The sequence below is a fragment of the Ovis aries genome, chromosome 3, assembly GCF_016772045.2.
Source record: "Ovis aries strain OAR_USU_Benz2616 breed Rambouillet chromosome 3, ARS-UI_Ramb_v3.0, whole genome shotgun sequence".
Taxonomy (NCBI): domain Eukaryota; kingdom Metazoa; phylum Chordata; class Mammalia; order Artiodactyla; family Bovidae; genus Ovis; species Ovis aries.
Window position 1 is genome coordinate 25,859,799 of NC_056056.1, and position 12,126 is coordinate 25,871,924.

The 12,126-nt window shown below is 42.2% G+C and overlaps 2 protein-coding genes across 15 annotated transcripts in view; one reads left to right on the top strand and one right to left on the bottom strand.

Moving 5' to 3' along the window:
• SMC6 (structural maintenance of chromosomes 6) overlaps positions 1-6,343 on the bottom strand; it is a 72,202-nt gene extending 65,859 nt beyond the window's left edge. For both annotated transcript variants that reach the window (XM_042245804.2, XM_004005698.6), the window contains exon 1: positions 6,146-6,343. The gene's annotated coding sequence lies outside the window, so the exon portion shown is untranslated. The remainder of the gene's footprint in view (positions 1-6,145) is intronic.
• A 353-nt stretch (positions 6,344-6,696) lies between these two features.
• The window catches only part of GEN1 (GEN1 Holliday junction 5' flap endonuclease), a 34,358-nt gene continuing 28,928 nt past the window's right edge, over positions 6,697-12,126 (top strand). For 5 of the 13 annotated variants that reach the window (XM_042245808.2, XM_042245810.2, XM_042245817.2 and 2 more), the window contains exon 1: positions 7,140-7,853. Coding sequence is in view for 3 of the 13 variants with exons in the window: in XM_042245806.1 (XP_042101740.1) it covers positions 6,873-6,920 (48 nt within the window). In the remaining 10 variants the exon portion in view is untranslated. Of the gene's footprint in view, positions 6,921-7,139; positions 7,854-12,126 lie in introns of those variants that run through there. The other 8 variants (XM_042245809.2, XM_042245812.2, XM_042245820.2 and 5 more) reach the window with 2 other exon arrangements.

The following is a 12,126-nucleotide window of genomic DNA, read 5'->3' on the forward strand; positions in this document are numbered from 1 at the left end:
TCTACATCTCCTAGGAACAGGCTAGATATCCAGAATCTCAGACTTCAATTTAAAACAAGTGAATCTGAATCTTCATTTTAACAAGGTCTCGGGTGACTCCCAAGTACATTAAGTCTGAGAAGAATTGTTGTAAACAGCATTAAGAATTTAGGACTTTACCCTGTCCTGAACGCAACAAGGAACCTAATGTATCATGATAAATCAAATACCATTTAAAGGGAATATTAGTTAACATCCAAAGGACATTTAACCTAAACAAATGCCTTTTGAGAAAGTACTAACATTATAGTCACAATTACATAATATTCACCATCTTTCTGACAAGTAACTTAGTGTTTATTTTGAATCTCTTACACAAGTCAGAACTTGAAACTCAAACACAATTTTCAAATTATTTAATAGCAAGAATTAATATTCATTAATTTCAGCTGACTTTAATTCCCTAGAACACTACCAGACTATTATTTTCCCAACACTGCCTTTTCTCACACCCATACCTGTTTCTTACTCAATTAGTCATTTATTTATCACAGAAGAGCAAAGAAGTAGCATTGCTTCTTCATTTTCCCAATATTAAATGTCCTTTTAGACAGTTTTCATTAATGCTTAATACATGATCTTGCAGTTAGCTGACACTCAGACATCAGCTGATTGATCTTAGTATTTTACCACTAGAAAACAGTCATTTTTCAAGTAAAATCGGGGGAGGAAGGGGAATGATGGTACGTGTGATTAGCTTCTCATAATCAATGTGAGATCCTATACAAGACAGAATACAGTGCGCTACGTGACGACAACGTTTTTTTATTTGCTGTACTTAGCCTGGGATTTGCAGTTTGCTGTTAGGTTGCCATGGCAACATGCATCTAACAGACACCGAAGGATCCAACCTTTAAAAACAGGAATCATTCTATAATTTAATGATAATGGACTTTTAAAAATACACGTGAATGTCCTGAGACTTAAATACAGGTTACAACAGTAGAACTGTTTCTAAGATGCTAAAAAGATAATATAAACAGATGTAAAGAAAAATACTTTTAATATCCTGTTAAACATAAAAATGGGGGGGGGGGGAAGAAAGCCCCTCTGGGATTTTCAATACATTCATAAAGCTCTTCATGGTATTCAATATTTATTTACAATAAAAAAATTCAAAATTAAGGATCATATTACTTCTCCCTTGCAGAAAGCAAGCTCCATCAAGGCAGGAATAGTAACAAATATGATTATCAAGAAAAAATAAGTTCAAGAGGAAAAAAAATCAATCACCAAGGGTTAATTATAGCAAGCATATACACAGGAAATTTGAAAAACCAAAAGCATTTTCACACAGGATTATAAATTTCTAAATTTTCCATTTTAATGTGAGTACCTAGTAATTCATACTTGCCATTAATATCAAAGTAGGGGCTAACAGCAGTGAGAACAGTCATAACAGAATTGGAAATATCAATAGAAAACAGAGGTTTTAAAGAAAGGGAAATTGCTACTGCTTCTGAATCTGCCATGGACTACCTCATTCCCAATTCTGCTCCTACCACACCACAGACAAACTCATTCTGCATTAAACCACCTCATTTTTAATGTATTGAAATATAAGCACACTGCTTGGAATATATACATGAGATACAACAGACAATAAATAAGTAAGTGAAAAAATTCATTAGTCCACCCATCAAACAATTATAGGTGAGCAAAACTCGGGTAATAAAATCTGAACACTCAGATTTGTGTTTTTAAAAAATCCCTGTGGCCTCAATATAGAGCACAAATGAAACAGAGTGAGAATAAAGGCAAAACAGACCAGTCTCTAAAGGACAAGCAGTGCTGAACAAAAGCAGTGGCATGAACACCAATGTTCACTGCAGCATTATTACAATAGCCAACATATGGAAGCAATATAAATGCCCATCAACAGATAAATGGATAAAGACACGATACACATATACATCCAACATCCACGGATCATAGAAAAAGCAGAATTCCAGAAAAACATCCACTTTTGCTCCACTGACTATGCTAAATCCTTTGTGGATCACAACAAACTGTGCAAAATTCTTAAAAGAGATGGAATACCGGACCACCTTACCGGCCTCCTGAGAAACCTGTATGCAGGTCAAGAAGCAACAATTAGAACCAGACATGGAACAACGGACAGGAATATCAAGGCTGTATGTTGTTACCCTTCTTATTTAACTTATATGCAGAGTATACCACCTGAAATGCCAGACTTGATGAATTACAAGCTGGAATCAACACTGCTGGGAGAAATATCAACAATCTCAGAAATGCAAATGATACCACTCTAACGGCAGAATGCAAAGAGGAACTAAACAGCCTCTCTCTCAATGAGGAAGAATGAGGACAGTGAAAAAGGTGGCTTAAAACTCAAAGTTCAAAAATGGCATCTGCTCCCATCACTTCATTGCAAATACATGAGGAAAAAGTGGAACAGTGGCAGATTTTATTATCCTGGGCTACAAAATCACTGCTGATAGTGACTGTAGCCATGAAATTAAAAGACGATTGCTTGTTGGAAGGAAAGCTATGACAAACCTAGACAGCGTGTTAAAATGCAGAGACATCACTTTGCTAACAAAGGTCTGTATAGTCAAAGCTATGGTTTTTCCAGTAGTCATGTACAGATGTGAGAGCTGTACCATAAAGAAGGCTGGGCACTGAAGAATTGATGCTTTTGAACTGTGGTACTAGAGAAGACTCTTGAGAGTCCCTTGGAATGCAAGGAGATCAAATCAGTCAATCCTAAAGGAAATCAGTTCTGAATATTCACTGGGAGGTCTGATGCTAGAGCTGAAGTTTCAGTATTTTGGCCGCCTGATGCGAAGAGCTGACCCACTGGAAAAGATCCTGATGCTGGCAAAGACTGAGGACAGCAGAAGAAGAGGACAACAGAGGATGAGATGGTTGGATGGCATCACTGACTCAAGACATGAGTTTGAGCAAACTCCAGGAAATGGTGAAGGGCAGGGAAGCCTGCACCCCTGGAGTGCTGCAGATCTTAGGACTGCAAAGAGTCAGACAGGACTTAGTGATTGAACAACAAAACACATACACACAATGGAATATTATACAACCGTTAAAAAGAAATCTTGCCATTTGTAACAACATAGGTATTGCTGTTTTTGTTTAGTCACTAAGTCATGTTTGAATCTTTTTTGACCCCATGGACTGTAGCCCACCAGGCTCCTCTGACCATACAATTTCCCAGCCAAGAATAGTGGAGTGGGTAGCCATTTCCATCTCCACAGGATCTCCCCACCCCAGGGATCAGACTCCAATCTCCTGCATTGGCAGGTGGATTCTTTACCAGTGAGCCACCTGGGAAGCCCCAAAGGGTATTATACTATATGAAATAACTCAGAGGAAGACAAATACTCATATGACCTCACTTATATGTTAAATCTAAACATCAAAACAAAATGAAAACAGATTCTGATACAAAGAACAAATGGATAATTGCCAGAAAGGGGAAGGGGGGAAGTAGGGGAGTGAAATAAGTGAAGGGGATTAAGAGGTACAAACCCTTTAATTCTCAACATCCTTATAAGTGACCCCTTACTTTACAAAAGGAGATACTGAAGCTCATTTAAAAGATACCCAAACTTATGTAGGTGTATCTTAGCAGAGCCTAGATCCAAACCCAGGCTGTCAAAACCCCAAATCAAACTTCTTTAATGTCTAGGTTCCACTTGGCATGAACTGAGTTTAACCAAGTTTGACTATTTATAGGCAGTGAAATTGTCTGCTCATCTTGTTCCTCCTTTGGTAATGTATAAAACTACAAAAAGGATTCTAATGTGATATGTCCCTCTAATGTTGGGCTTGCTGTATAAAATTTTATCTTGTGTTTAATTTTCAGAAACAATCTTTACTCTTAATAGTAAATGCTATCATCAGCAGACTGAGGTTTGGAAATGATTCATTCATTTTTCTTGAAAACATTGAGTTTGAAGTGCTTCTAGGAAATTGAGATGGATATGCCAGTAGGCAGCAAAATAATAGAGTTAGATTCTAGTAGAGACTTCCCAGGTGGCTCAGTGGTAAAGAATCCGCCTGCCAATGCAGTTGACTCAGGTTTGATCCCTGGGTTGGGAAGATCCCCTGGAGAAGGAAGTGGCAACCACCCCAGTATTCTTGCCATGGAAAGAATTCTCTGTTCATGGAAAATCCCATGGACAGAGATGCCTGGCGGGTTAGTCCATGAAGTCACGAAAGAGTAAGACAAGACTCAGCATCGAGACAATAACAAAGCTGGAGATTTGGCAGCGGCACTAAGAAAGTCACAGAAACTATTTTGAATTTGTTCACCAAGGAAACTAGTGAGTAAGATGTATCTCATTAACTAGTGAATAAAACATACTTAAGTGTCTACACTTGACTCTCAGTCATCTAGACTTACATATGTATATACACATATATAACTGTGATGTTTAATTATGCCTTAAACATAATGCCTGCATGTGTGGGCACTCAATTGTGTGACTCTTAGGGACCCCATGGACTGTGGCCCATCAGGGTCCTTTGCCCATGGAATTTTTCAGGCAAGAATACTGGAGTGGGTTGCCACTTCCTTCTCCAGGGGATCTTCAGGACGCAGGAAATGAACCCAAGTCTCCAGTCTCCTGCATTGGCAGGTGGGTTCTTTACCAGCTGAGCCACTAATTCCTGAAAGTAAACCAAGTATGGCTTTGACTAATTTTCCTAACTTAGATCTAAAAATGATCATCAAGATTTAGGCAGGTTTTATACAAAATTCTACATCTAATCAGTAAAATAAAGTCAGTAAAATAAAAAACCAGCCTCCTCTGTCCATAGGATTCTCCAGGCAAGAATACTGGAATGGGTTGCCATTTCCTTCTCTGGGGGATCTTTCTGACCCAGGGGGACTGAACCCAGGTTGCCTGCATTGCAGGCAGATTCTTTACCATCTGACGTGCTGCGGAAGCCCAATTACAGAACAGGAAATGAAATTTACAGAGGTGGTGCCAACCTGTTCAGGGTCACACAACACTGGTTCTTATACAAAAACATGTAAAAAGTAATATTCTGGTAATCTCCAAACTTCTTTGTACTTACTGGAATTCAAGGGGGAAAAAAAGAAAAACGGAAAACTGAAAACACACATTCCTACAGGAAATAATTACTCTGCATATTTCTCACAGTAAAAGGAGATAAAGTGAATCTAAGTATTTCTAACATGCTCCCTTACCACCCACATACATCCATGGCACTATCTACAAGCCAGTGAATAAGCTAGTAAGTATTTTAAAAGACTACACAGCAGCCATCTAAAAGTCTGGACATTTGGACTTTTTCTTCTTTTGAATATATTCCAGAATAGCTTGTATTTAGAACACTCCCTTTCAATCTCACGACATATACAGAGTAGCAAGCACTCACGTAAGTTCTGTGTTCAGGGTTTAAACACCAAATAGTTGCTCTCGTATGAATTAAGCACAGCACCCTCTTATGCCCCAAAGTGTCCTGCAGCCCTTCCTCCACCCTTGAGCTCTGTGTTCTGTAATTCCCAGTACTGATTCTTCTCCAATTCATCTCCACAAGAAAATAAGGGGGAAAGACAGGCCATCATAAAACTTCCAAACGTCACAATTTAAATTTTTCTAGGTAACAGTTTTGCGTTCTCCTGAAACTGGCATTCAGCAACAAAGCCACCTTCAGGGATATTTACACATATCTCTTAAACGTAGTTAAGTTGTTACTTGTAAGGGGTCATCAGAAGGGGTGATAAGAACCCAATCCCAGAGCCCAGACTCATCCCCCTAACCCTTCTCCCCTTCAAACCACTCATCAAAGCCTAACGAGGACCGTTCGGGGCCGGGCGCCAGGTTCCCTCAGGCTAGCCGGAGACGGGATTTTTCAAGCACCGCCGCTAGAGCCGTCCGAGGGAGGGGCCCGGCGGACACCGGCAAGTTTCCTGCGGCTGAAGGGACCCGCGCCGCCGGCGGAGAGGGCGCGGAGATCACCGCCGGCCATTGACTCGCGCGCCCTGGGCACCGCCGCGGCTCCAAAGACCCGGCCGCCACCGGGTGGGCTGAGGGAGGGCGCCGGCCAAGGGAGGATCCGAAGCAAGAGAGGGCGACGGAGCGCGCCCTTAGCCTACCTTGAACAAGTCGAAGTCTCCCCCAAAGAACCCCCGATCGGCGGGACTGCCGCCGCAGCACAGGACGCTAAAGCCACGTTAGTGGAATCTCGCAGTCGGCTCAGCAGCCGTTGGTCCCCGAGACACCGCGCGCCCACCGCGGGAGAAGGCAGGAGCCCCGCCGCCCCCGGCCCCCACCTCCGGACTCTCCGCGCCTGCGCCCCGCCCCCCCCTCCGCCGGCTGGGGCTCCGCCCGCGCGTGCGCGATACGGAGTTTTCGCGCCACTGGAGTCTAGGAGGCGAGGCCGGAAGTACCCCTGGGCGGGCAGTGGGGATGCTGGGAGGAGCGCCGGGGCTCTGCGACTGTGGGATGCGCGGAGGGGTCGGGGCGGGTGAGTTGCCTAACTGAAAGCGGGGAGAAAAAAAAAAACTACCCTGGAACACTAACGGCGGCTACAGTTCCGCGCATGCGTACAGCGACTGGCTGGGCGCCGCCGCGGCGTGTAAGGCCGCGGTCACGGAAAGGCGGAAGTCACTTCCCGGAAGAGGCGGAGCCGCGTGGCTGAGGCGCCGGATTCAAGTGGTTTCCGGGGAGGTTTCCGGGCCTGAGTGCTTAGCCTCCGAACTCTAGGCTTTGCTTGGGAAGGGAAAAAGAAAGTTTTCGTTTTCTGTTTTTTTTTTTTTTTGAGTAGAGGGAGATTTAGAAACTTGGAGGCAGCAGTAATTAGAATTCAGACCAAACTGGTAAATGACAGAAGGGCGTCTTTCCAAAAACCAAGGAAGCAGGGTTGTCCGGGTAAGTCCCGCGCGGATCTGTGGAGACGGCCCCGCCCAGGCCCCTCTATCCGCTCCTTTGCAATCTAGGGGCGATTGCAAGCTGGTTGGAGGCGAGCTCTATGTTCGCGTTCTTATCTTGCTCTCCCCTCTTCCCAGGACACCTCCCGCCGTTCTCTCTGGGTTGAGTAGCACCGCGGCCCGGAACTCCCGGCCTGGCCCTGGCTCTCCGAGCCCGGGGTCTCCCCACCCCGCGGCTCGCCCCCGCGGGGGAGATATCCGCCGCCGCTAAGCGCAGAACCGAGGCCCTGGGTCCCAGATGGTCTCGCCAGGGCCCCGTGGGGCAAAGTCTCACGCCAGGTGCTAGGCCATCCTGGGCGAGCCTTTCTCGATCACCCTGTGGGCACACTTGGGTGTTCCTCCTGTTCGGTGTTAACTCTGTGTTTGAAAATAACTTCCCTCGTAGCAACTACCTTAAGGCTTTGTGGTTGTTTATATATACAGTCTTTCTTTCCCGCCCCCACCCCCACCAGCTCGTGCCTGGTTTACATTGTAAACCCTCTCAGTAAACATCGGAACTAAAGAAAGTGTAAATTCCTTGGCTTAGCTTTCAGTGCTTTGCTTCCCACTTCAGTCTTTACACAACTCTTCCCGTGACATGCTAATCTAGCTATGTAATCCACTTTCTGTACTCCAACACTTCCTTTCTAGATGGAAAAAAGATATTTACCGCTAACCCAGAACACCCCCAAAGAAACTGATGTCTAAAGATATCAAATATATGCTCCGATCCTAGCCCTTGCCATGACACACATAGGACATAGTCAAAATAGATGAAAACTCTACAGCCTCTGGCCGAAGTGGTCCTTGTTGGTAAGAGATGGGAAACACGGTTGGGAGGTCTGTGCTTAGCTGTCACTTCCTTTAGGAAGCCTTCCTTGATGCCCTACACTAGGTAAGCTGCCTTCTTCAGATCTATATACTCCTCTTCCTCTATTTAACCTTACTTCTGTGCCTGTATTTGTCTCCTTGTTGAAATTCCCTTTTTATCTCTAAGCTCACCTAACCACTTTTTCACTACTGTATCTCCAGTAGCAAGATGAGTTCTGGTAAATTATAAGCATTTAATAAGTGTTTACTATTAGCATGTTAAGCCTGGGTTATATTATGCTTCAAAGTTTAGGCTAAATTCAGATGAAAATAAAACAGTAAACATAACATTAATTAGTGAAATTATGTGGTATATCCTATACAGTATAATCCTGTACTGAAATAAATTTTATATAGTTTACCAAACTTATATGAAAATAGTTATCTACATGAGAATTGGGAAATTAAAAGTATTTCCTTCTTTATCATTAAAAAAGATTTCTAATGTTTATGCCTAAAATAAAACTGTTTAATAAAATGTATATTTTTACATAAATAAGACCATTGACCTCTTTTTGTGTTCTTTAAATTTGATTCATTAGTGGAATTAGCAAGGTTCTGTGCTTTTCTCACCTCATTCAGTTTTATAATTAACCAATAAAAGCTTATTAGCTTTTAAGGAAGTTTTAGGAGCATAAACTGATTTATGGGCACCATATGGTTACATCAAAGGATTTGGTTTTGTTTTAATCTGAAGGGGATTCTTAAGCTCTTTCTTTAAACTAGAAATCCATGTTTTTTCTACCAAGTGATAACAATCTGAAATAGAGTTTAAATACCAGGCTATCAAAATTGATGATGAGATTCAAAGAATGTCAGAATCTTGTAATTCATCTTTTTTAACACCTCTCATTTTGTAGATGGGTTAAATGTCTTCCCAAGGTTACACATACAGTTAATGTATCCAAGATCAAAATTCTAGGTTTTCTATCCCAAGTCCAATGCTTTTTCACTAAAGCAAATAAATTGAAACCACTAGTAAGGCTATAAAATTATTTGCTATAGGTTTCTCTGACTTTCTTATTCACATAAGTGTTCTTGCATCATATTAATTCTATAGAATTAATATTTTAGGAGATTTTCTTTATATAAATAATATACATTGATTGCATGAGCAGATTGATGTCAGTGAAGTCATTATGTTATAAAATATGAGTAGAGACTCATCAAATCCTACACCACAAAAAATTTCAAATTGCACCCTATTGAAATAAAAACGGAACATAAAGTTATACAGTTTAGGGTGAGTTTGCTATGTGCTATGTGCAGTGTTTTTAAATTTTACTCAATGCTGAGCTATTTTCAAGTAACCTTTTCAGGTTGATCATGACCTCATGCAGGAACCATCAGTTCTATATTTAAAATCTAGTTGTACCTGGATATCTTAAAAATTGTTACATTCTGTCCCTTTTTGGAACTTTATATGCTTTACAGTCTTAGCGTTGCTACTTAATATCACTTCAGAGGCAGAGCTGGTGCCAAGAAAGGAACAAAGAATGAAATGGCTTCTGTGTGTAGCTTCTAATGATTGTGTAGGAGTAGGAGGTAAGGCAATGGCACCCCACTCCAGTACTCTTGCCTGGAAAATCCCATGGACTGAGGAGACTGGTAGGCTGCAGTCCATGGGGTCACTGAGAGTCAGACACGACTGAGCGGCTTCACTTTGACTTTTCACTTTCATGCATTGGAGAAGGAAATGGCATCCCACTCCAGTGTTCTTGCCTGGAGAATCCCAGGGACGGGGGAATCTGGTGGGCTGCCATCTATGGGGTCGCACAGAGTCGGACACAACTGACTGAAGCGACTTAGCGGCGGCAGTGGGAGGTGATAAAAAGTGGAAGCAGGGAGGCCAGATAGGAGACTGCAGAAAGAACTAAGGGGATTTTCTTCAGAAATTGGGATTTAGGGTGTGTTTTAGAGACAAGGGACTTGCTGATCAAGTTGCTGTTAGTAAAGAGAACAATCAAGAATGACTGCTAGGTTTTTGGCCTAAGCAACTGAGTATTTGGGAATGACTAAGGGTAGACAGTTTTGAGGAGAGATGGTGGAATCAAGAATTAGATGCCCATTGTCAGTTCAGTTCAGTCACTCAGTCGTGTCCGCCTCTTTGTGACCCCGTGGACTACAGCATGCCAGGCTTCCCTGTCCATCACCAACTCTTGGAGCCTGCTCAATCTCATGTCCATATTGTGTATCCATGTAAAGATAAAGCAGGAGGTTAGATTTTCTTTATCAATAACTTGGAGAAGGGAATTCCCTGACAGTCCAGTGGTTAGGACTGTGGGCTTCTATTGCAAGAGGCTTGTGTTGGGGAACTAAGATCCCTGTGCAGCCTAACCAAAGAAGGAGTACAGTTTACATTTCAGTCCTATACATAAATGTGTGTTTGTGTGTGCCATGACAAACAACACTGCACTATGTGACACCCAACACCCTTATTCGTCACTGTCTATATTAGAGCTGTGGTTGGAAGGAGTGAGCTTTAGATCTGGAAGGGCTGGGGAAAAGATCTACCTTGCCTGAGACCAGGTGACTCATTCTTAGGTGTTCTGCAGTAAACCAGAAGGTGTGACTCTCATCCCTAAAAAAACCATACTGAAGTCATGTTTGATACTCATGCACTCGTAAAGTTATAGAACATTGCTTTTTATTGACCACATATTTAATTGAAATATGACTATATCCATATTTCGTTACTTAATATTTAGGCAAGACAACCTTGATTCTGCATCTGCTGCAATGTCACCCACATTCAATCTGTGGGCCTTCTTGTGAAATAGTACAAGCACTGGAACCACCATTAGCTAATGCTTTCTTCTCTTTTTAAATCTATAATACTCCTTCTAAAGTGACATATGAGCAAAAGTTTGTGCAGCTCTTAAAAATGAGTGCACAAAATACTACTTGTGGTAACACTGGCCACATTTAAAATTAAGATTCAGAAAAGCTCAGAGAAGGACAACCATGCTTCCAGCATTTATTTTCTTTGCAGTCATGTACAACTTGAGAGCATTTACTTTTACTATGGACTCTGTTAAAGGAACAGACAATACGGTTGCATTTTATTTAGAATTGTTTTACATTATGATGATAGTTTTTTGTCTTAATATGTTTTTATATCCTTGTGTTTTTAGAAGGAAATAAGGTCATTACTCAGAGGATATCTGTAATATATCTGTCTAGTCCAAGCTATGATTTTTCCAGTAGTCATGTATGAGTGTGAGAGTTGGACCATAAAGAAAGCTAATTGCCAAAGAATTGATGCTGTTGAACTGTGGTGTTTGAGAAGACTCCTGAGAGTCCCTTGGATTGCAAAGAGATCCAACCAGTCAATCCTAAAGGAAACTGGTCCTGAATATTCATTAGAAGGACTGAGGCTGAAGCTGAAGCTCCTATACTTTGGCCACCTGATGCGAAGAACTGACTCATTGGAAAAGACCCTGATGATGCTGGGAAAGATTGAAAGAAGGAGGAGAAGGGGATGACAGGATGAGATGGTTCGATGGCATCACTGACTCAATAGACATGAGTTTGAGTGAGCTCTGGGAGTTGGTGATGGACAGGGAAGCTGGATGTGCTGCAGTCCATGGGGTCACAAAGAGTTGAACACGACTGAGCGATTGAACTGAACTGGTCTGTTATATAGTCAGACTGAATCTTCAAATGCTACATAATAGTTTTTATCAAATAATAAAGGAAAAGAAAAACAGCTATCAGTTCAGTTCAGTTGCTCAGTCGTATCTGACTCTGCGACCCCATGAATCGCAGCACGCCAGGCCTCCCTGTCCATCACCAGCTCCTGGAGTTCACTCAGACTCAGGTCCATCGAGTCAGTGATGCCATCCAGCCATCTCATCCTCTGTCGTCCCCTTCTCCTCCTGCCTCCAATCCCTCCCAACATCAGAGTCTTTTCCAATGAGTCAACTCTTCACGTGAGGTGGCCAAAGTACTGGAGTTTCAGCTTCAGCATCATTCCCTCCAAAGAAATCCCAGGGCTGATCCCCTTCAGAATGGACTGGTTGGATCTCCTTGCAGTCCAAGGGACTCTCAAGAGTCTTCTCCAACACCACAGTTCAAAACAGCTATAGATGTTTAATAAAGGAAAACTTGCATATAGAAAATACCAAAGCAGGTTACGATAGCAGAGCTTAAGCTAATTTTTTTTTTTAATATCATGTACATAGAAAAGTTTTAACGGTGTTTTTTTTGACTACTGAAACTGCTCCTATACTCAGTCGCTTTAGTCATGTCCAACTCTTTGCAACCCCGTGGACTGCAGCCCTCCCTATAGGCTCCTC